Below are 25,959 nucleotides of genomic sequence, written 5' to 3'. Positions count from 1 at the left end.
AGGTTACATGAGAGGGTCTGCATAGAAACACTGGTTGAATAATGACTGAGAAGGTGTTTGATGCTGTGGTGCATGCTGTGAGAGCGTGGGAGGCACAGTGCAAGCATTGCATTAGTTTTAGGGGTGGACTGCGGCTACCATGAATATTCAAAACCGTGTATGACAAGGGATAACTGTATCATAAACAAATAAATTGCCTTTATGTATGTTCTAATAAAGTATCAATAATTCAGGAATGATGCGACTGATCTCATTGAAATTTTGCAAGATAAAATTTAAGAAAACTGTGACTGTTAACATAAGCTTGTCTTGTGTTTATTAAACAAAACATGAACAATGTTTTGCAATTTCACATATTATAATTTAGTGATGCATTACTAGCATAGTTAAAATTGTCATGGGATAACATATTTTGGTCAGGAAAAGATCTGGGGAATGTGATTCTGCCCAAGGCGTGGGAACCATGGTATTAGCTCAACTATTATGTTAATCCTCGATGTCAAAGCATCAGGCAATGCTTTGGTTCTGCCAGTTTTCTGGCTTCTCTTATATCCTTAGATTTTTAAACATGTAAGGCCTGTGCCGTGGGAGATTTTCGTGATGTTTAACACTTGGAAATTTGTGATCTTCTGATCCATTTTGAATTTTATTAACAACAGAAATGACCACAGAAGTAGTTCAGGAGGAAGAAAGCATATCTAAAACAGATGAGGAAGAAATTCAAGCCCAGGGCAATCAGAAAAGTAGCAGTGAATCAAGCTCCAAAGAGGATGCTTCTTCAAAAACGTCTGGAACCAATGACAATCTGCAGCTTTCTCATCTAGGGCCAGAGACCACACCAGAAGTAAAACCTCTGACTGTTGATATCATTTTGCTTAACAACACAGACCATAAGTCTTCTGATAATGTATCTTTGGCCATCAGTGAAGACAACACAGAAAACAACTTGGATGGCAAAGAAGAGTGCACAGTGAGCAAATCGGGTAATGTTCAGTTGCAGAACAGTAACCAAACTCTTTCAGGTGATGAGACAAAAGTTGATAAAACAAAGGTGGAGGAAGAAGAAGAGCCAGTAGCATCTGAAGTAGTTTCTGTGGTTACAGCTGAAAAGGAAAAAGGAAGTGAGCAAGAAGAGACATCTACTGATGTTGAACCCAAGAAGAATGTCCATAAAGAGAGCAAGCCAGAAGATGATGGTGGGAAGGAGAAACATGAAAAGGAGATGATGGAAAAGGAGACCACTGAAGAAACTAAAGGGAAAATTGATGCAAAGACAACCAAAGAAGGCAGTACAACAGGAAAAAGCACTACCACCTCTGCTGCTGCCAAGAGGTTTGTTTGTTCTTCGGTAAACAAACTTGAAGGTTGAGAATGAATTTCTTGCTCCATTTTGTTGTGTCTATAGGTTGTCTTCCAAAAACTGAAATATTAGTGGAAGGAAAAGCTGTCTTACACATTCTGGAGCTTATGGGTGGTATTCGAGAGTCCAAATTTGTTATAGAAATTTAATAATAATAATACTTTTGGAATATTTATTAGTAGCTTTTAAATATATCAATAGGGGAACTTAAATTTGTTCTTAAAGTTAATGATTTATAAACAATACTGAAGAAAGTGAATAGGATCTAACTTTATTTTATATTCAGTATGATTTTCAGGATATTGTATTTAAAATTTCATTAAATAATTTCATTAGATTTTAAAGGGAGTTTAGTTGACATGGTTGCTTTGTTTTTTGAAAGTTGTTTTTTTCTTCTAAATATTTGATTTTTGTTTTTTAGTGTTCCAGATAAACATGGAAAAACTATATCAAAAGATGATAAAGGTATGAAGCAGCACAGGATATTATCTGTATTTATTACTTGTTGTAGTGCAAGAATGAAGTATTTTGAAAATGTTTGTTTAAATGTTCTTGAACATGTGTCTTTACTACAGCTCTTTAATAACAGCAAGACTGAAACTTAAGTTTAAAAGTTATGAATTTTGTAAATGGTGTATAGTGACTACTGAGATAGTTGCTACATTTTATTGATATTTTCCCTGTCATATGTGTAATTATCTTATTCATATTAAGATTGTCAGTGTTATCTTCCATCTGGAATAACATGATCGTTAAAATAGGTCTTGCAGATTATAAATAATAAATGTGTGTGTGTATGTATATTTTGATATATATATATATATATATATATATAGTAAACTTTTAGCAAAGGATACAAAATTTACCAACAAAAAAGATGTTCCAAACATAATGAATGACTGGCAGTATAACCTGTTGGAAATGATGCATAACAAAAGAAAAGTTTATAAATTCATTAATGAGACTGGTAACAATGAAAAGTGCTCTCCTATCCAAAATAAGTTTTGTGAAGATTCAAAGCCCTTAACAAATCATTAAGTATTCACTTTCTGTGTGTTTGTACATGATTAGTACCATGTACGTGTGCCTCTAGACACAGGGACATTATGACAATGCTTGTATAGCCCACTAATAAGATGCTGTACACATTCTTGTGGAAGCTGATCTCATTCTTGGAGAATCTGGTACTAAATGGACCTGGACAGTTTTTTTCACCTACTGTAGCATGTCACAAGTATGCTCAATAGGGTTCAGGTCAGGAGATCTTGCCTTCTGATTATCCTCTTTCATCTGCTTCCTCTTCAGGAAAAGAGTGGTGATCCTTGCTTGATGTAGGCAAACATCGTCGTCAATCAAAATGAGGTGTGGCTCTACTGCACTACTGTTCTGGCTGATATAGAAATTAATTTTTCCCTGCATGCTGGTTCTAACTAACATCATGACGTATCTTCCATATCCACTGTGTTCTGCAACGTGTGGCAAGAAATGTTCTCCAGCTCCTGACATACCTGTTAGTATACTCGGGGATCAAAATATTACGTCCTCCCCCCCCCCCTTTCCCAAGGAATTTAACTTTGCTTGAGGAACTTCATCTTTTTTTAGTTGGCTTTCCAGATCTGGAATGCATGTTCTGTCCATATTGTTTTAGTTATGACCAATGAATGTGAACTTATTGCATGGATTAAATAAAAAAAAACAATTCATGAGGAAATACAACTTTACATGAGGGAATGTAATCTTTCTGATAGCTTTCCTTCAAGTAAATGTAATTTTATTTTATTATTTCTATCCCTGATACTCAGTACAGAATCTATGTTCTTCAGTGAATAGGACTGATACTCCACCTGACATAATACCTAGTCAATCTCAGATGTTCTTCAGTATATTAGAATACATGGGTTAAGATGCTTTTGGATTTTGTAAGAGCCTCAAGAAACTAACTGTGTAGAAATTCTCATCCCTATTGTATTTTAAAGGTCCTATCTCAATTGAGTACTATTTGTGGCAGGTCACAGATGGAATCTGTTTGAATATGGCAATCTTCCTAATAGTTTGTTACCCTGTAATAGAATTGTGTGGTATGTTAGTTTTTAATACATGTAACAGTCCTGTGTAAGTTTATTTATTTCATAATATAAAGAATATTCTGTATGTGATGTCAATACCTTGTCTAAGCTGGTGAAACATGATTATTATTGATTATATTTGTCATAAGACATTAATATTAGGTTTGTTATGTTTTTTTAACACTATGTTCCTTATTTGGTCCCTTAGGATTTTTCAAGATGAAGAGCGTATAATAGTATTTCAACTATACTTTAGTGTTGTAGGTATGGTAAACACAGTGTTGTTGAAATGCTGTTGTACTATGTTGTTGAAAAACCCTAAGGGACTGAATAAATAATGTAGTTTTAAAAAATATAATGACCCTAACAGTAGTGTCTTATTACAAATATAATTAAATGTTCTGGATAATTGACTTGTCATTTCTTGTATGGACATACAAATGGAAAAATCATATACAATGATATAATAAATTTTCACTTGTAATAAGTCTGGATAATATTTTTGTCAAAATAATCCTGTTTCTAGCACCAGTGTTGGGTGTTGTTTTTTACTCTGGTGGAAATAAAGTCCACAATACAATGAAAGTGTTTTCTATTTCTTACAAGAACTTTTACAAATTAATGTTATCCAACATCTACTGAGTTTTATACACGAGTTCACGGATACCTAAATTGTTGCTTACTCTGTTGTGAAATCATTGTGAAAGAAAATTTCATAACATATCTAATGTTGCGAAGTGAAGATCTCAAAAGAGGGATACAAATATCTTTTTTGCAAAAGTGCATCATAATTTTTATTTTTGTTTACTTCATCTTGAAAATTTGTTGTAGTCAGTATAAATAATGCTAATCATTTTCATCCAGACCTTTTTTCATTTCTTTCTGTTCTTTAAATCTTTATTTTTCTTTTTTTTACTTCTTCACTATATGTTCATGCAGTTGTGTGCCACACTGTTCAGTTTTTTGTATAATTTTTTACATACTTTTGTTATATAATATTGCCAAGTTTATTGAGCAGTATATTTATAGAGAGACAGATTAATGCACTTGGTTATTACTGTACCACTAAGACTTTATCTTTATTATTGTGCAATCTGAATGCCCGTCATGTGATGAGGAAATAATGATTAATTTTTTTCTTAAAATTATATCTAAGTAAATGTTTTATGAACAATTTTCTAAAAATTAATTACAATCTAGTAACAATATATGTATGGAGAATGACTATACTATTTCTAGTATTTCACAAAAACATTTTTTTATGTATATTTGGTCATCTCCTTTATGTATTGCCTGATTATAGCATTTTGACATTGTATATTTTTAAGTTAAGATTTTCTTCATGATAAATCTTTTTAGATTGAAACATGAAAAAAATTGATTCTCAAAGACATAATCCTACTTGGTCAACTGTATGACCCTGGAAATGATTAATTATTATTTGATTATGAATTTTGGGGCCTTTTCTTTGGATGGTCTTCCTTGTTTCAGCCAATGATTATGATTTCTGTGCACCAGCAATACCAGTAGTGGGTCGTGTGTATACCTGATTAGATTTTATTACTCTTCACAATCTCTATCAGTCTACTCTCAAATCTAATTATATGCCCAGAGTAGTGTATTGTTTTATGTGTGTATGGCTGTAAGAATTTTGAAAAGATAAACTTACTTGTCATGGCAGAAAGTGTTGTCATTTCGTGTAAGCTGTATATTGATTGGAACCGCATTGGCCGATATATCGACATGACAGACGGACGACTTTTCCTCTTTATATAGTAGATTCTGGCCTGTCTTTCATCGTGTCTTGTATGATTTATTTCAGATGATGACATGTAAAATAAAGTCTCATTTCTTCATTGAAAGTTAGGCTTCTAGAACACTACTGGTCATCATATGTTTCGTACTTTCTCAAAACTATGTGAAAGTGTGAAATTCTCTAGGGTATATAGCACCTGCACACCAAATATGCCCCACAGAATCTAATTTCTTGAGAACCTGCATTGCATTTTGACCACAAGGCTTCAATAGTACATCTACAGTAGTCAGCAGACATTGTTACTCTATTGCCACAGCTCTATATTGAAGAAATGCAAGCTATGATAGTTCCTAGTAAAAGTTTAGTTTATATGAATGAATTATTAAATAGTTTACTTTTTCTGTCATTTCATAGGGTAAGATGTTTTGTACATATATGTGTCCACACAATATCCCTTTAATACACACACAACTATTAGTTACAAATTATGTATCATAATATACAGTACACAAATATAAAAAAAAAGTAACTATACTAACTTGTGCACCTTGCTCTGATGAACTGAACAGGATTATGCCCATGTAGTTGTAACAATGAAAACTATGGTAATACAGTAATGAGACTTGTTCTTCTCATCTCATTGATATTTATATCGCAAGAAATGAAATTGCTGAAGCTGTCTATTTTTGAATATTTTGCATCTTGCTGGATGCTCTATTTTTCTCTTAAAATTGGAAAACCAACAATGTTTATTATCTGATAATAACTTGGTGGGCTTTAGGAGCTATGCTGTGGATTAGATATTTCACATGTGGGTGTTGGCTGTGTGAGAGGGTGGGGTTTATGTCACTTACTACAATGTCATCTGTTGGAGTAAATGTTCACTCGTACAAAATAATGTTATTATCTTTTGTGAAATTAAAAAGTATAGGAAAGCAGCTGGTAAAATAAAATGAATTTTACGTTAAAGAAATATGAGAACACAAAACTTTATAGGAAGTAAAATGGACATAATTTTGATGCCATTTTTTGTTTTTCAAATAATTTTTCTTATTTTGTAAAATTAATGACTACCTAATCAGTAAAAGTCCTCTATAAATAAGGTAATGAAAATAAATAGAAAAGACATCAAGAATATTAAAGAATATTTAAATATAATAACCTTTTATTGCTTCTAATATTGTGAGTGATTCTTTTGCAAACATTAATAAGTGTAGTTATTTCCATTAATCTGTAATTAAATTAACACAATATTTGAATTTGAAAAACAACAACTTAGATTAAGATTTAGCAGGTTAGCCATCTTACAGGGTAATAATTAACCTTAAGAAAATATTATTCCCACCATAAATGCATAAATGGACACATTCTTATTTCAGTGTTGTTCTGAATCACTTTGGGTTAATAACACCCAAGGTTTCTAAAGTGCTTAGAATCTGAGTATAAGAGTTCTGATTAGGTACAAAATACTTTGAACTTGGATATTTTAACTATTGAGATTACAAAGTGAATTTACAATGAGCTGTAAAACAGAGTTTAATTTTTTATGTTTACTTTTATTAGAACATGTAAAACGTGTTCCAGTTAGCAGCAGGAACCTCTGGGTTAGTGGTTTGTCTGCAAGTACCAAAGCAACTGACCTTAAATCTCTCTTCAGCAAATATGGGAAAGTAAGTTTTTTGTTCATGGAATTAATTTTGCATAAATGTAAATCAACTAAATCTTGCTCTTTTGTGTAGATAATAACTAAGTCAGATAATCATCAGTTTAAAAAATAGGCATTTGCTTTTATTCATTAATTGGAGTAAATTTGAACACTTTTTAAACCTTTACTAATGAGATATGTTTTAATACTTGCAAATACAACTATCAAAAGTTTTGTCATTTGTTAACATTTCAGGTGACTTTGGTATTGTTTTGTTTTTAGAATAATTTGAAATAGAGTTTGCTAAATGCCTTTGTACAATAGAAAATAAACTAGATAAACCACTTGTTTTATATTTTATTCTGTTGATCATCTCTTATACTGATAATCTGGAACATAATGTGTTGAAAATTCTACTAGTCATAAGTGTGTGCTTTACTTTTTGATGTTCATGGACCAAAAATTGAATGTTAAAGCTACTGTTAACTTAGAAATAACTGTGCTTAGAGAATAAATTAGTATTTGAAACTAGATGTAAAAGATAACTTCAAATGTTTTTTGTAGGTTAGGCAGAATAGAATTTATGTTAAATAATAAAGAACATTTGCTCTAAGGCTAGTTTTATGCTAGGTCTTTTCAATAAATATGTGTAGTGTCTTTACATCTGAATACATCAGATGTCGTAAGAAGAAAAGACAGAATGGAAAACTTTGACAGATATGAGACATAAGGAAATTATTTGACTTGCATACAGTGGAATGGTAATATTTGTGTGCATAATGTTTAATAACTTCTTTACCATAGTGCATAAAAATACTTTATATTTTTACTTGAATATTATAAAAATAAAATATCAGTGATAGTTATTAAACTAGTTTAAAAAAATTAAGGTTGTTTTTGGTTTATTATTTTACAAATTAAAGCATTTTTGTTCTTACAGGTTGTAGGAACAAAAATTGTAACTAATGCCAAGTCTCCAGGATCAAGATGCTATGGATTTGTTACTATGGAAACCAGTGAAGTAGCATCAAAATGCATACAGAAACTGCATCAAACAGAATTAAATGGAAAAATTATATCAGTTGAAAGGGTAATATTTTCTTTCAGTCTATCAGAATTGTTATTGATTTAACTAAAGTTTACAGCAATGATGTTTGAATCTCAAACAGTTAAACAGAGAGACAGTTAAATTGTATTCAGGTCTTACTTTTATAATTTAGTTAATTATCTATTATTTCTGTTTTAAAAAATCATATTTCAAAGGTTTAATGATTTTTTTTTATAAGTTTCACTTCTTTTTTGCCTGGATTGTGAAAGTTTATAAAGCAGACGCCATTTTTTTGCATGCTCAAAGCGTTAGTGAAACTAGTCTCTGTGCAGGAGTTGCCAGATAATAATAAAGATAAAACCCCTGCAGCCACCAGTTAGCATATCAGCATAAATAATAAAAGACTTGGAAATGAAAATTAAAAATAAAGTATAAGTGAAAATAAAAAGATGTGAAATTACACATATTACAAATTGAGTTTCAAAAGACTTGTATGAAGAGCTAAAAGGTATGTACATATTTACATTTCTTATTTTTAAACATTTCATTAGTGTGTATGTTTATGATAATTGGTAGAGTTAGTGATATTGTAGAGAAAATGGATAATAAAATACAAACATTTACTTTTAAAAAAACTTTTGATATTCATTTAGGAGGTTCTATAGATAATGCAAATGAAATATGAAAAATGTAAGATAATAAATAGTATTTTTATACTTCATATAAAAATCACCTTGCAGGTGAACTATTCGGAGTCTGAGGGCAAATAACTACATTAAATAATTAATTTTTTATTAGAAATAGTTGAAAAAATGAAAATTAAATATTTTATTTTTCTTAAACTAGAAACTTAGAAATGTTCTTGTCAAATTTTAAACAATTTCACCCACTAATTTTATTTCTGGAACGAAATATGATGAGAGTGATGTTAGTTACAAGTAGAATTCACAGCTGGATTTGAAGGGTTAATATACATAGTGCAACTGTAGCAGAGATACAGTTGTCACAACAGGTTGGAAGGTGCTGTTTAGTTTTAACTCTCTCGCTAGAGGCTCAGTCAACTGATCTGAGATAAGTGAGGCCATGTATTTCCTAACCTGGCATCTAAACAAACTAGCTGTATAATTAATCTTGTAATGAAATTTTAACCTATTTATAACTTAATTAGAAAGCCAGTTGAATTATAGTAGTTTTAACACATTCTGATATTTGTGTTAAGAATTCCAAGTTTGAAATAAAAAAATTAATATTTTGGACAACCAGCATTGTTGCAAAAAAGTAGATCTGTGATGCTTTGTTGTTGATGTAAATAGTCCAAAATCCAGCACCATCGTGTATTTCACAAATATGTCAGTAACTGTATCTGACATTTGCTATTGGATTATTTTTGCTAGCGCAGATAGCCCTCGTGTAGCTTTGCACGAAATCCATAACAAACAAACAAACATAACCAATAGAAAGAGCAGATTCTACATTACTTGATTATTTTTGTGACAATCAACTTACACATAATTTTGATTACTTGATTGTTGGAATATTCTCAAACAATAATAATTGGAACAACTAATCTTGATTAGTTGATTATATTTTGTGAGTAGGTGCACAGTCTTAATTTCTGCTAAGGGTGCCAGTTAAGCTATTGCTGGTCTCCGTCAGTATAGTAAGTAAAATATGAAATAGAACACACTACTTTGTTATTGATGTGTCAAAGAGAAAGTTGTTGGATTAAAATGATTATTTATGGATAATTTTTATTTTTTGTTTTAAAAGTAATGAAAAAATAGAAACTTGTTAGGTTAGACAAGAAAACTGAAATAAAAAAACATTCTTGTGGTATTCAGTTTCGTAGCATGTGCACATAGCGTGGCATGAATGTATTTCATCTTGGAGTGCTTGTTATTTGATCATCTATTTACACAAAGATGTTTGTACTCTGAGAGAATCTAAGTGAAGCTATAAAGCAATAAAACTAAATGGAAACAAAAGCTTTTCTTACTTAAGCATACAGGATAGTTTTATGCAGATCTGCTGCTTCCTGTGTCTTTTGTACTCAAAAGTCTGTTCCTTAGATTAGTAAAAATTTGTAAATAAAAAAAATTCTTAAAAAGATAAAAAATCTTGGAAACTCCTTTTTATTTGGCAACTTATAAATGTAAGGATTTTCTTTAATATGATGACATGAAATTCACCATACACTTTTTAATTAGTGTTTTTCCCTGTGAGAAACAAGCTGAGTTGTTTGTTAATTATTATGCAAACCACCATTACTAGATCTGAAGGGATTCCACGGGCAGTGGTGGGTAATGTTATTAATTAATTATTTTAAACCATTTGCAAATAAGTTCAACACAGGATGAATAATTAAACAGTCAAGTTTTAAAAAATCCAATTTGTTTTCACAGTAATTTGTTTTGTGTTATTATGTGAATACTTCTGACTGATTCCTCACTTTCAGTTCTGTATCATTTGATTTGTTTAGTAAGAATGGTACTTACTGTTCTGTATGAAAAGCTTGGTTCGGTATTACAACTTTAGAAGTAATTCATACATATAAATAAAATTATAGTAACTAATTTGTGATATTATTTTATTTAGAGATTTCATGAATTATTGTCAATGTTTAAACTACCGTGTCACTTCCAGTAGTGACTTCGATACATTACATATCATATTCCTTGAAAGTTTCATGTTATATGCATTTAATCCAGATTTTGCTATTTTGTACCCATTCCAGATAATCTTAATGTAAAAAGAGGAATTAACCATAATTATAGCATAATTGCTTTTATGGCTAAATGATCAATAGTGACATGAACTATTTCTGAATATTGGGTTAAGTAAATAATCTATTACTTCATTGTATTATAGGATTTCATGCTAAAATTATACAGGTTATATAATAGAAAATTTCTTGCATATAAATGGTGTTTGAAAATCAATTTCTTCTTTTCCATTGGTCATTCATATGTCTAAGATTTTTGTTGGAAGCATGGCACTATTCATCACAAACTATAACCAAATAATACTAATGTAGCTTAAAAATAAATGCTAAAGCTGGTAAGTGTCTTGTTTTATCTGGCATTTGATTATAATTCATTTGTTTGTCTTTTTTTTAAATTTTGTTAACAACTATTAAACTACTAAGATGTGGATCTTTTAAGATGCTTTTTCTTTAAATTCAGACAGTTTTTTAAGTTTTGTAATCATTTATCTTAGCCACGTAATGAACATGGAGCTGCTTTGAGAAGGACTGAAAATAGAACCAGCACTGGATCAGGGAAGAAGAATACACAGAAAGATAAGCCTTTAAGTCAGACATCAACTGGTGCTGATAGCAAGAATGAGAAAGATAAAGGCAAGCATGTGTCTAATATTTTGGTATCAGTATAAATAGATTACTGAAAAGGATGTTTATACGTGTATTATACTTGCCTTAAACACTGGTTCAACAGTTTTTCTGAGCTTAATTCAAGTGCAGTAAATAGTATTAATAATATATAATTTGATGTTAATAAAAACCATAAACCCACTTCTGAATTGTAATTACTTGAATAAAATTGATAGAAATTACATTTCACCAACTTCAAGTAGTTTGCACCACAACAGTTGTTTAAGTAATTGATGATATAAGTAGCATCATGGCCACTACTATGTCTGTCATATCCCTATAGGCCTAATGAGCCCTGCTATTGGCCAAAAGGTCTTGTTGGCAATGGATACAGCAGATATAGTGTGCTTGAAATACTGTTGCATTCTTTTTTACTTTCACTTCTAAGTTCTTATGATGAAATAATGTTTAGCTAGGAACCAAATTTTATTGGGTTTGTTGAAATGTTTCTATATCAGTTATGACTGTCCAAAAAAGGTTAACTATTTGTTACAGCAATATTTTATATAACTATTTCACAAAGAAATTTGTGACAGCAATTCATGCCTTCAGCATTAACTAATCTAAACTGCAGAATACTTTTTGGTTTTAGGTATTGAGTGAACATCTGCATATCAAATTCCAAAATGTTAAAAAGAATTATGTATCAACAATTTCTGACTTTAAAGATATTTTAGAATTAATATTTTGTCATTTTGTATCATTTATTTAGTGTAATTCACAAAGCAAAATGAAAAGAATAAACTCATTTCTGTACTGCCATGTAAAATACACTTATCAATTTTATTTTTTTAATGCCCATTCCAAAGCATAGGTGTATATTTGCTAATAAATTATCATCCCTAGAGAAAATAATTATCCATATTCTGTTTCTATTCTCTGGTTTTATTTCATACAGGTGTCCCACCCTTTTATGTTACTGTATCTGATCTGACTGTTTATGAAGTTCAGCTTTGAAAGTAGCTACAGACAGTTTAAGTGCTGTTAAATAGAGTAAATTATAAACTATTTACACCAATGTAGAATGAATAAAGTGTTTTGGGAATTAATTTGTGGTTTTGTGAGGAAATGACAAGATGGAGATTCTGAAGAGAAGAATAATGGAATATAAAGTGAAGCTAAGAGGACTTTGGGACAAAAAAAAAAGCAGATCTGGAAATCTTTATGTAGTTTCTTTAGACATTCTTTTCATGCCTGGAAATGTTTTCATCATAAATTATAATTGTGAGAGATATAGAAAATTTATTTCATGGCAAAATATGAAGTAAGCTTAGATTGGCTTAGCATATACAGTGGGCAACAGCATAATATTCCAAGGATTCAAACTTTATTTATTGATTATTGTTTATCATTCAAACTATGCACATTAATGAAAGAAATTGTAATTAATTGAAAATAAACTATATTTATTAGATGTAAATTGATGTAGACCAAGAATATAGTTAGAAAAATATTGTTGCCTTGTCTGACATGATTCCATTTGAAAGGTCAGGTTCTAGGTGACCAGTAAATCTTCATTTATGCAGTGTTTTTTATGATTCATAGCCAGAAATGGTAACTGCTGTAATCAGTAAAGTTAAGGAGTATCAAAGTATTTTGATCATTTATATATCAAAATATAAATGATTGGATATATAAAATGTAACTTTTTTATCAATATTAAAAAACAATTTTCGTTTTTTTTTCAAAACTGTCTCACAAAAAAATGTTTCAAGTTTCACAACATAAAATATGTTATAAAAATCAAATCAAACTATATGATTTTTTTGTTTGTTTGTGATACTATACTTGATGCTATTTAACCCCTTTTGCAATGGGTTCGTGTAAAATACATGAGCCCATCTGGGGAAGGATACATGTACAGTAATACATACAGTAAATATGAGCTTAAAAGAAAACTGTATCTTCATAAAAAGGTTACAAGTAATTTGTACACAAATAATGAGATTAGTTTAATTAAGTCTTTCTACTAAAAATATGTTATCTATTGTAGTTATTTACATACCACTGAATAGTTGAAATGCAAAGTGATTTTTGTTTTAAGTGTAAGAATACTTTTTTTTCATTGTACAGTTTTTAATTTCATTTGCATAACGTCTCTCTCTCTAGAACCTCCTAAATGAATATCAAAAATTTTTTTTAGTTAAATATTTATAATATATTTTTAATTTTCTCTGCCATATCACTAATTGTAACTATTATCAACATACAGTGCAATGAAATGTTTGAAATTAAGAAATAGAAAAATGTACAACACATCTTTTAATTTTTTGTAGAATGATCTTAAAAGATCTTGTGGTTATATCTGTAATTTCGTCTTTAACTTTTCACATATAGTCAAATTTTTATTTTCCTTTTGTGTTCTTAACCATTTATTATTCAACTCGACACAAGTCAGTGGTGCCCTCAGGGCATACTACAGCCGTTTCTTCTTTTTTTTAATGTCACCATTTTGTCATTTTCAATACTACAACACAGCTTTTGGGAAAATATTTCAGTCATTTGTTATGAAGGTTCTAGATGTCAGTAGAATTGCTATAAATAAAACAAAACTAAGAAACAAAAATTTTGATTTAAAAAAACTGAAGCAAAAATAAAATAAATATTGATGATTTTGACTGTGGACTAGGTGCCAGGCATGCATTGTAAATCTTGAAATAAGAGTGCAATATTGCCAGGTGTTTTGATCTTAACGCTATACTTAAAAGTAATTTTTATTATTGTTCAGTACATTTAATCCTATGCATTGAAGAGGATCAAAGTGTGCATATCACAAAGTTTTTACAGAGTTATGTTCAAAATTTATTTAAAATACGTTATCAGTGTGTGTCAATAAGTCTGGCAATAAGACATAGTCTATAACACAAGTTTTTGTATTATTTAAGTTTCAGTTCTCAGTCTTGAACACTGTTATGTGATGTGTCTGGTGTTCTGAGTTCCCCCAGTTTAGTTTTTGTTTCTACCTGTATATGGATTTCTGAGTGTCCAATGAATTAAGTACACAGTTTAGATATCTACAACCCAGATTGTAAAATTTGAATGAATGGTCTTCTTACTCTACTAAGATATTACTTTTATCACACCCACATGACATGCCCTCCTATTTCTCTGTCTTTCAAGACATCTTTAATTGTCTCTAGCAGTGTTATTGAACGTGTTTATAACCAATTGAAAGAGTAGCTTCTGAACACATGAATCAGATGATCGTTTACTTTGATTTGACACTCAGAACCAGTAACTAGGAAGTGTTTTTTACTAAAGTCATTGGTCTGAACAGTAATTGAATTTTTAAACCTATTTATATCTTAGCTAGAAAGTTGGTTAAATTACAGTAGTTTTTAGACATTTTATTCTTGTGCCTGGTATATTTTTGTGTGTGACAAGATGTGTATTTGAAAGTAACATGAATTATTTTGTGTACAACTAACATAATGTGACTAAAGTAACTTTTTTGAAGTATATTCTTGAGTAAAGATAGGCTTATTTGCTTAGGTAAGTCTTAAATTTTTTGTTTTTGATGTATATTTATTTATTGTTATCTATTTTGTAACAAAGGTTTCTAAAATGTTAAGATGAGAAACTTATTTGATTGGATAACAAAATGTAAATGAAAAAATAATCCAGGGTGTGCTAAATATGTCACATCAGTGTAACTTGATCAGTTGTTTACACTAAGTTTTCCTGCTTGATAAATTGACTTTCACATGGTAGATGGGGTCTAAAGGGCATTGTAAAGTAATAAGATTAAAAGGAAGCAGATGTGAAATGTTTAGAAGACTGAAGCTATGTTAGAATAAGTAATTTTAACTGTTACAATCTGCAGTCATTCTAGAATTTAAAAAAAAGTGTTTATTGTTTTATTTCATATTTTCAGTATTTTTTAATTTTTGCTACAGTTGATATTGGGGTAGTATAAAAAATAAGTGATGAAATAATTTAGCCAAAAAAAAAAAACTTGCAATATTTATTTAGGAGGTTTTAGAGATTATACAAATGATATATGAAAATTGTAAAAGAACAAAAAGTATTTTTATCACTGACTAAAAGTTTTGTATATTCTTGAACAAATCTTTAGTAAATGTACTTTATTAAAAAATCAGATTTTTTTGTGCACAACAGCCTTTTTGTGTATTACTAAAACCTTGCCAAATTTCATGGAGGTACACTTAATACATTCAGAGCTATTATATGTATAGTTTTGGAGTTACAAGGTTGGTCAAAATGACTGAGCCATTATACTGAGAGTTACATACAAAGATTCAGACACCAAACATGCTCGCCCTCTCAGCCGTGGGGGCATTATAATGTGACGGTCAATCCCACTATTCATTGGTAAAAAAGTAGCCCAAGAGTTGGCAGTGGGTGGTGATGACTAGCTGCCTTCTCTCTAGTCTTACACTGCTAAATTAGGGATGGCTAGCGCAGATAGCCCTCGTGTAGCTTTGCGCGAAATTCAAAAAAACAAACAAACAAAGATTCAGTAAAATATATGACTCAAGAGACGTTGCGTTGTCTGTATTTGCCAAAGTATAATACCATGCAACATATACAGACTTAATTTTTGAATGTTTTTCTGAGATATTTATCCATATGGGTATTGTAATTTTTGGTTGATTTACCTCTATATATGTACATGGTTAGTTTCATCATCTTTGTAACAACCAAAGTGTCAATAATTGGAAACCATCATATCACTTACTATATTATTTTTGTAACAATCAATTTTGATTAATTGATTTTTGGAATAATCTAAAGCAGTAATAATTGGAACAACTAATCTTGATTAGTTAGTTATATTTTGTGAGTAGGGGTACAACCTTAATTTCTGCTCAGGTTGCTAGTCAAACTATTACCAGTTCTGTCCATGTAGTAAGTAAGATATGAAATAGAACACATTACTTTGTTATTGATGTGATAAAAAAAAAAAAGAGTTGAATTAAAATGGATATTTTTAACTTCATTTGTAGAAAATAAAAAAAGTAATGATGCTGAAGGGAAGAAGAAAAAAGTAGAAGAGCATAAAAAAGGTGAAACAAAAGGTAAATTTTGGGTAGTACAGGTATATTTGATTACTTGTTGCCTCAGTATTTGGTGAAATGGGTTTGGTTAATGTTTGGGTTATTTCTCTCTTACTTACATACAAGTTTTAAAATGTAACACGAGGAGTACAAATTCAAGTATAGCGTATAGTTTTTAAGGAAAGCATGCACTAAGATAAAATTATAAGCTAGAGAAATTTTAATTTTTTCTTTAGATCTAATACTTTAAGACAACATCCATATTTACAATTATCTGGGGACTTCTTATAATCATGTAAATTGTTGAGATTACCAGCAGTCTGGAAATAAAGTGCCAAACCATGTAGTTTTGGTTAGGATACAATTTGTATGTAACATTCTATAACTAAACATATTTATAATTTTTAGTAAAATTCTCAATTTTGTCATATAAATTGTTTTTAGGCATCTGTTAAGGAAGAATGTACATTATTTTGAAATTTTATATATTACTAATTTGAAAACTTTGAATTTTCTTTATATTTATGCAAGTAAACGATTTTTTTAATACCATGGAATTTCAGGAGAAAGCAGCACTAATGCTACTGAAAAGAAAGAAGGAGATAAAGAGAAAGAAAATTCAAAGGAAAAAAGATCTAAGAGCCGTGGCTCTGAGCGTTCAAGAGCTGCTGCTAGCACTCAACCTGGTGGATCAAGGAATGTTGGAAACAAAAGAGGTCAAAGACCCAGAAGAACAAGGCTCCGAGGCGGACAGAATCTGCTGACATTCCAAAAAATTAAGGTAAGTTCCTAAACAGTACTTTGAAAAAAGTACATCACATAGTGACCCATCTTTAGATAAACTTATAATTTCTGAATTTTGCATAAAATATGTTATTTTAAATCTAGTTTTCTAAGAGGAAAGAATATGTTGTACTGTATTGAACAAATACAATGTAAATATTAATAATATTGTATTTAAATGTTAAAATGTCTGTGCATGAAAACTTCTAGTTAGAATTATGTATTTTTGTAACATAAATCCAGTTTCTTTCAGTTGGTTCTTGAAGTTACGACTGTTGCATTTTGCAAACAGATTTTTGTACACTTAAACCAAATCCACTATTTTTTACATATTCAATAGGACTGAAATGTTTTAACTATTCAGAACTGTCGTTGCAAAGTTTAATGATAATGATTGTACATGAGAAGTAAATACAGAAAAATCTGCTGGTTTTTCAGTGATTGTAAAATCCTCATATTGTAGCAGAAATTTATATACAGTTGTAGAATCTTTTATGCATATATTTTTGACAGCTCAGTACTAAGTGTAATGAAAGCAAACTGCTTGTAAAAATCCCAACACAATAATGTTCTAACATTCATTTTAATATATAATGATAAAAATAATTTCAAGGGATTCTTCAAATCTAGTACCCACCCTAAGACTATAATGCAAAAGATTAATGCTTGTAACTGACGTGAAATGTACTATTATGTGAATTAAACAAATGATATTAGAGTATTTTAAGACAAATATTTTTCTTGGATTCTCATTTTCTGTATGTGTGTGTGTCATGTTATTGGATTTGAAGCATTCTGTTATGTATAACAGCTTCTTATTTTTATGAAAATTATTTTGCAAACATTACAGCCCATGTAATAATAGAAATTTTTAAGTGTATTTCTGTAAATATGTTGTTATACTCAGTTTTTGTCTGTTCTGAAAATGCTATCTAAATGTGTGCACACATGCACTTTATTTTAATGGATGCAAACAAAAGTTGGATGTAAATGTACTATAGTAGACATTTTATACATCATATTAAAAACACATCAAAGTTTTTAGAAAGGTCTAACATTAGATCATAGAATAATGTTATAAGTTTATTTATTGATATTATGAATGTACTTAGTGTTCATAAGTTAGTGTTAATTCATATCTTTATTGAATATAGACCTTAAGAAAAGCTTAAAAAGGTTAGACCTAAGGCAAGTGGATTTGTAGATTTTGGTGTCTGTATTAGAATACTTTTTTATATTCTAGAAGTACTGTTGCAATAAAATATTAATTTGACTGCAAATGTTTTGCGGGTCTCTGTCAGTGTGTCTGTTTTAATGTTGCTTTTATTATTTTAACATACTTCATAATAGATAATGGTTAATTTAATTATTAGATATAATGCAACTCACTATACATTAAAGTGAATAGCTATGTCAGATATAGTCATGGAACAGCCCAGCAGATGACATAAAGCACCTCTGGGGACATTAAGTTGTTAAGCTACCTCACATGTGAAAGCAAAAAATGTGAAACCCTTTAACTCAAGTGCTTTCAAAAGGTAGAGCCATCTTTATCAGGGGTCAAATTCAGAATGACTGAGTAAAGTGAAGCATGAGAAAAGGTGGAGTGACATCATGGTATTCACCATGACAACCCAGAAGTGTTTTGATTAGTTTTCAGAGGATTGCTGCTGATGTGACTTATTTTCTTTGTACAGTACAACAAGGAATGAGAATGTTACATATAGAGGTTACAAAACTTTTTTTAAAAAAATGTCAAGGAAAACTACATTGGATATTAATGAAGTAAAATAAAGTTGTGATAAGAAAATTGAATAACAAGAAAATGCTAATTAGATAGAACTAAAAAGATATAAAACAGTTGGTAAATTATCAGAAATATGAAACATCTCAAATGATTTGAGGTAAAAATAAAGAATTTGCAAAACACATGAGAAAGGAAAAACAAACATATTTGCCAGTCATGGAATTAACCAATGGTCAAATATCACAGTTTCCAGGATTTACATTTATTCTACTGGGTTGAACAGTATTTAAAAAGATAATCCACAAGTATTCTTTCATTTCTCTATCAGTTTTAGTGTTAAAACTGTTTCAGTATCTATGAGAATCGCATCATTAATAGAATGACCAGACTGGTTGAAGAGTTTGGCAACAAGAATTATTTTCAGCATTAATAGAAGACTTATGGTTTTTTCAAAAGCTCTCTAAGAGTTATTTAGATGTGTTTAACATCCTGGTGATTGAATTTTTTGCACTGTATTAGGTAAATTGTATGTGTTGTGCAAGTAATTTCTTTAGTAATTTTAAAATGTTTTTGGTCCTGTTTCACTGAAAAAGCTTGTACTTTTATGTATTAGCAAGTTAGACATTGTGCTTTATTACATGGATGACAATGATTCTGTAATGGATGTAATTCATGTAGTTGTAATTCAAGAATATATTTTTAAATTTGTGCTCTTCTGGAAGGAGGCAGTGGTAATTTGTCTCTCGGGCAATCATTCACTTGTAATAAGTGGAAATGTTTTTCCTTCTTTTCCAGAATATATGAAAAGTTTCGGAGTTTAAAGTGATATATAATAAGAACAAAAATTTTGTTTGAATCTTTAGTGTTTCTGTGTTTAAAGGTGGTTTTTTATTGAGTGTTGTTAGGTTTTTCAGTCTGTTGGTTTTGGTGTATATATTCTTTTTTTTTTTCTCTAATATGATTTGTTTTCGATTGTCATTGTGTTTTCTGTAACTTGTTTCACCAGTACAGATTTTCTTGCTTTGGAGTGCCTGACTGCAAGTATAATGTGAGTGGGTTGCATGCTTTTGTTTGCAGAAGTTCATGATTCAAAGAAGCAGTGACATCAAGAAATGTAATTTGGGTATGAGAATAATCAAGAGTAAACCTGATTGTTTTGTGAAAGGTGTTAACCTAAGAAAGAAGGTGATTCAAAATTGGCTGTCCAAATGAAAAGCATTACATCAAGTTAATGTTTCCAGTTGTGAAGTGTCAAGAGGGCTTCGCTGTAAGAGCTGCCTTTTAATATGGCCCTTAAATATGTTGGCATAGTTAGGAGATATTATTTGGTATCTATTGCAGTATCTTTATTCTGAAGATAATGTTTGTTGTGGAATTCAAAGTCGTTTAGGGAAAAGAATAGCAAGGGCGGTTACTTTTTCTGAGATTCTGGTGAATTTGAAAGGTTTAGGGTAGATTTTAGAATTTCGAGTCCTTCATCATGTTGATTGTTAGTGTGAAGGGAAGAAACATCCATTGTACACATAATGCTGTTAAAAGGTATTAAATGATAGTTTTTTCTTAATTCTTCTGGTAAAACTAATTCAGTCATATCAAGATATTTCAAAGTATTTAAAAGACTAGTTTTAAACCAAATATTACTTAAGAAAGACTGATGCAATAATATTTTACCATCATATTTTTTTTGTCTAGTTAGATTTCTTGACTTTGAGATGATATTGTTGTTTTGTAGGAGGAAAGATATCGACAACGACAAATACAGAAAGGAAGGGAAATGAGAATTGCAGAGCGGAGAGCAGAACGAAGGCGTAACCAAGAATACTTAAGACTGAGAGAGAGTGAAAGGAGGCAGCGAGAAGAAGTCTTAAAATTGAAAAGAGAAAGAGAACGCTTAAGGTTTGTTGAAATAATACTGAATGAATCATTTTGCTCTGTTATTTGTTTTAAACAAACCAACCTATAATTTATTTGTTTAAAAAAAAGGGGGGGGGGGTAAATATATACCATAGTAGTTTGGTGATAGTTAAACACATATTTATAATGTACTTTTGATCTAGAACTGTTCCCAACCTAGAAACTGTAAGTTGGAAGGAGATAGGATGGCAGGTTTCCTATACTTACAGTTTTATAATTTATGTTACCATTATAATCTGATTCTTGTTTGAAGTATGTTAAGCCAATTGCTTAAGGTAAGAAGATTTTTAATTGTGTATGAATTGACTTTCAAAATGGTAAATCAAACTTCTATTAGTTATTTATTTTGCAAAAACATGACCTGACAGTTAAAGTATCTTAAACTACATTAATAAATTATTATAGCTAAGTTGAGTCATACATTAAATCTTATATATTCTTATTTCATGATAAACCATTATTCAGTTATTGAATGTATTTCTCCCATTTGTTTTTTTGTTTAGTAGTGTTTCTTGGCTGTTTTGGTTGCCAGTAATTGAATAGTATTACAGGAATCCTAATTTCTGGCAATAAGTTTTCAAATACTTTTCAGAAAGACAGTTTTGAAACTGAAGCATTAGATTGTTCATATAATATAAAAATGTGTGTGTGTCTATACATTGTTCACCAGTATGTTTTCATGCAATTGTATATACAGCTTGGGTAAAAAATTTTCTGCTTTCCACTAAAGTTTAGTGTTTTGTAGTACTTAAAAGAAAATGTTTGCTGTGTGTAAAAAGGATGAAAAAACATCCTAAACAATCTGATTCTCTAATGTTTATCATATGATTACAAATGAAAATGTTTAATAGTGGATGACACAAAAATCACCATTATTTTTATGATTAATATTAAAAGCTTATCTAAAACTGAGCATGACAGTACATTCCCACCATACTTTGGTAATTATTCACTAGTTTTACACCCTGTTTATAATGTGTAACTGTTTTTATGGGATTTCTTCTCTCTTCATGTAGTTCCTGAGAGTAGGTAAAGGAACTAACTGTAACAGAATTTTATAGTGTACACCCACGTCGTTAAGTAACATATGTATATGTAAATTCTAACCTTCAGGCTATAACTTTACTGTAAAAGCTTTAATATTTGTTTTGAGCAGAACTATTGTGTTTGAACGAACTTCTTAATTATAAAAATTTGTAAATAAAATTAGATATTTTGATTATACCCAATTCATATTTGTAATACATTTGGAAATTTTTTTTCTTCTACTTCCTTAACAACATTAAATAAAAGTTTGTTTTTTTTAATTGAGGTAGACAACTGTAATTTATTTAAATAACATTTTCAGAGTTATCATTTAGAAACTTTTAAACTTTGAAATTACAGCATTGTTTGTAGTTTGAGAAATTTATTAAAGGAATATTCTTCTAGACATGAACGTGAAAGATTAGAAAGAGAAAGAGCTGCTGTTTTGAAGCTTGAAAGGGAAAAGCACAAACTAGAAAGGGAACGGTTAGAGATTGAGAAAGAAGAACTGAGAAGACGAAGACAACTGAAGTGAGCTTTTATATTTAACTCTTGTAATTGCTATTCAAGCAAGTGTTTCTATGTAATTTTAAGGGACTGATACTTTACCAGTAATATTAAATGACTGAAGTAGGTCATAATGGATTGGATAGCTGAAAATGTACTAGCTCAAAATTCAGACTTTTATTGTTAAATATAGAAACACTATAGCTCTCATATTTGTAAGTAATGAATTATGAATGTATGATTAAACACCTTGGAATATGTCAAATTTAATAAAGGCAATGGAATGGAGACAGTGCATGTATGCCAAGTATTATAACTCAAAACAGATGACATGAAAGTAAAAACAAAATTTACATAAATGAATAGTTTAACTGGAACTAAGTTTATTATTTTGAAGAGTTTTAACAAGTTGCCTATGACAAATATAAAGAGCTGAAAAAGGGTTTGATGGAGAATTTTCTAAGAAATATTAAATATTTTTCTATGTTCTAGATGTTAAGTGCTACCCTTTACCATGATTATAATTTCAACAAATACTCATTTTTTCTATAGTGCTGTAGATATAGAAAGACGTGGGTCCAAGCGATCATATGAGAGCCGAGATTCAGACTCTTTCTGGGAAAGTCGAAAACGACCATCTTTTTCCTCTGCATATGAAAGCATTTCATTTCTTGATGGTGGAGTCAGGTAGGTTTTAAGGTTTTTTTATCCAAGTAATTTTACTAATACAGGACTAATTTTGCTAACATTTTTCTATGTGACCATCTTATTTGTCCTTGTGTATTATGGATATAATGAAACTATTGCAATAATATATTCAGATGAAAGTAATTAATTATAGATGTCATAAGACATTAGTATTAAGCTATTATACATTTCAACATTACATGCTTTAACTAGTCCCTTAGGGATTTTCAGGAATTACAATAATAATAGTATTCCAACCATACTATATTTGTCACTCCATTGCCAATGATGTGTTTTGTTTATTCCAGAGCTCTTCAGGCCGACAACAAACACAGCAGTGGTTAGAACATTATTTATGTAAACCATTTGCTTCAACAACAATTGTTATGGTATGAATGCCTTTTACAAACAATCGAATCATGATTATAATTAATTATACTTGTCATAAAACATAGTATTAGGCCTATTAGATTTTTAACACTACATTTGTATTTTGTCCCTTGGGGATTTTTAAGAATTATAAGAGTGTATTATAATAATAGTATTCCAAGAACACTATATTTGCCATATCCATTGCTGACCATGTGTTTTTCTCAGTCCAGGTAGGGTATAACAAACACAGCAGTGATCAGAACACTATATACTACTACTGTCTGATGATAAGTATAGTTAATTATAATCATGCTTCGTCAGCTGGTAAAAGACATTCACACCATAATAACTGTTGTCCAGGTGAATACAGGTTTTTAAATTTGTGGCAGACTTTATCTGTGTGCATTGGATGTCTTTGCATTTAATGCAATAGTGTTAATAAAAGTGGAATATCAACATAGTCATTACCAATAGCATTTCTTGAAGAATATGAACTTGATAAATTAGGATAAACAAATTTTCATTAAATGTTTTTTGAAAGATACACAATAATTGAATTCGTATTACTGTGTTTGTGTGAACAGTTTGTTAGTTTCTTCACCTATTTTAATTAATAAAATTTACAGAAGGACGTGTTTGTTGCTTTAATTTATAGATCATATTTTTTAGCTTATTTGAGTACAAATTTTGTGTTACAGTTAACTGTGTATCGTGGGACGAGGGCAATAGATAATTAGCTGAGAGTTCTTGATAAGCCCAGATTTTTAGAAATTTTTTATTTGCAATTCCATTTATTTATTTATTTATAAGTAGCACATTTTGAATTATTATTTTTCTGTGTGTTAAAATGCATAGTTTGTTACTTGTTTTTGAAGTTTTTTGTTGACTTGTTTTTGTGACTACTACCTCAGTGTCAGTTATCAGGGATCTCTTCTATATTGATTCTAGACTTTATAACGACAGTCCAACTAAAGGATCGTTAGAACGTGAAACATACAGTCGTGGAGGAGATCGGTTTAGTAAGAGCAGGCATGATACTACACCTTCCAAATCAGAATTTGGAAGTCTGCATAGAGATACTAGGAGGGATGAACTACCACTTGTGCGGGAGGAACGTAGGAGCATCGACAGAACAGTTCGCTATATCCATGGTGGATCTCGAGACAAAGAGTTAAGAGGAAAAGACCAGCGAGATGCACAGTCAAGGAGCCGTTCAGATAGGTTTGTGGACTCTGGAAAAAGTGGCTCATCAGGTGGGTTTGATAGAAGTAGATATGGAGACAAACAAGGAGGAAGAGATTCCTGGAGTGCTGGTAGAATACATACACCTGATCAATGGAGCAGGATAGGAGTAGAGCAAAATCGTTGGGTTGGAGGTATGATGAGTACTGCTGGGCAGCAGATTTTAGCTCAGCCACCTATCATTCATCCTCAGTCAATTTCCAACATGTTTGGCAATAATCCGGATATGGGAGGTGGGGGGTCATTTGGTGGCAACCGTTACATTAGCTCCATGAGGAGATTCTGATTCCTGAAATACAAAGATGTTAATTTGTTTCATGTTATTCACAGAGCCATAAGTTTTTTTTTGGTTTTGTTTTTATGTGTAGCAAACCTATGTTTGGACTTCATGGATTACACTGCATAAGTTACATTTTAACTATTATTCAACTGTATTAACAATTTTACGTCATACTTTTAAAAAGTTTCCTTGTTGGATGTATAAAGATTAGTGAAATGTTAATTGTATGTGTTAAATAGCCATGTATGTAAATTGAAAGCATTTTGTATCTTAAACAATGTTTTGTATGAATCATAAGCGTTATGCAGAACGTGTATGACAACAATAAAAGTATTGATCAAACTTAAAACGTAGTAATAGTTTTGACTTTGTTATGATATTATATAAACAGTAGTGTGTGTTTATATATACACACTATTGTCTCTAGCATTTTGGATACAGGAGAAGAATCCAGAAATGGGGACTTGCTTGAAAAAAACTTACTTAGACTGATTTTTTTTTTTCATTTCTTATATACCAGAACCTAAAGTTTTAATATAAGTAGCTATTAGATATCATCGGTGAACATACACTAGATACTTCATCTATTAATGTTTGTGGAAAAACGTATTTCAGTGTATGGCTTTACAATCTATTAAGCAAATTTCTAACATAAAACAATGTACATAAATACATTATTAATAGCTTCATAATAATTCCAGGCTATTAAAACTAGTAGACTGGTAAAATATTTGTATGTTTTTAAGAGTTACGCAAGACTCAAGAAGTAGTGTTTGCTTTGTCCTGATAAATTGTTTTTACAAATCACTGTTTAGAAGAACTTTGGTTTTTTTATACCAGAGCTATGCATATATTGAACTGCCTGGAGTAAACGTGTAAAACCGTGTGTGTGTGTGTTACATTTGAATCTTCCTCAACTGATCATCAATTGTAAATCGTGTTTGTACTGATAACTCATCAGCGTTGGGATTTTTTATGTTCAGACTATTTATTGAGACTTATTTTAATAATTTAAAGTAGATTGAATTTTGCGTTTAAACAGTCCAGGGGCACAATGTTTTAAGCAATAAAATGTTAAGGATATGATTTTTCCCCCTTGATTATGGTCAAGTTACTGTTT

The 25,959-nt window shown here is 30.3% G+C and overlaps 1 protein-coding gene across 1 annotated transcript in view; it reads left to right on the top strand.

The window, feature by feature from the left end:
• The window catches only part of LOC106467631 (SAFB-like transcription modulator), a 46,937-nt gene extending 21,749 nt beyond the window's left edge, over positions 1-25,188 (top strand). Inside the window, exons 6-16 of the mRNA XM_013928002.2 lie at positions 660-1,332; positions 1,782-1,825; positions 6,746-6,852; positions 7,768-7,917; positions 11,092-11,230; positions 16,231-16,302; positions 16,845-17,062; positions 20,544-20,707; positions 22,157-22,282; positions 22,811-22,945; positions 24,266-25,188. Of these exons, the coding sequence (XP_013783456.1) occupies positions 660-1,332; positions 1,782-1,825; positions 6,746-6,852; positions 7,768-7,917; positions 11,092-11,230; positions 16,231-16,302; positions 16,845-17,062; positions 20,544-20,707; positions 22,157-22,282; positions 22,811-22,945; positions 24,266-24,845 (2,408 nt within the window). The 3' untranslated portion in view covers positions 24,846-25,188. The remainder of the gene's footprint in view (positions 1-659; positions 1,333-1,781; positions 1,826-6,745; positions 6,853-7,767; positions 7,918-11,091; positions 11,231-16,230; positions 16,303-16,844; positions 17,063-20,543; positions 20,708-22,156; positions 22,283-22,810; positions 22,946-24,265) is intronic.
• The last annotated feature ends 771 nt before the right edge of the window (positions 25,189-25,959 follow it).

This window comes from Limulus polyphemus, unplaced genomic scaffold (genome assembly GCF_000517525.1).
Source record: "Limulus polyphemus unplaced genomic scaffold, Limulus_polyphemus-2.1.2 Scaffold81, whole genome shotgun sequence".
In the NCBI taxonomy this organism is placed as follows: Eukaryota; Metazoa; Arthropoda; class Merostomata; order Xiphosura; family Limulidae; genus Limulus; species Limulus polyphemus.
This window is presented reverse-complemented; position numbering and strand designations above follow the sequence as displayed.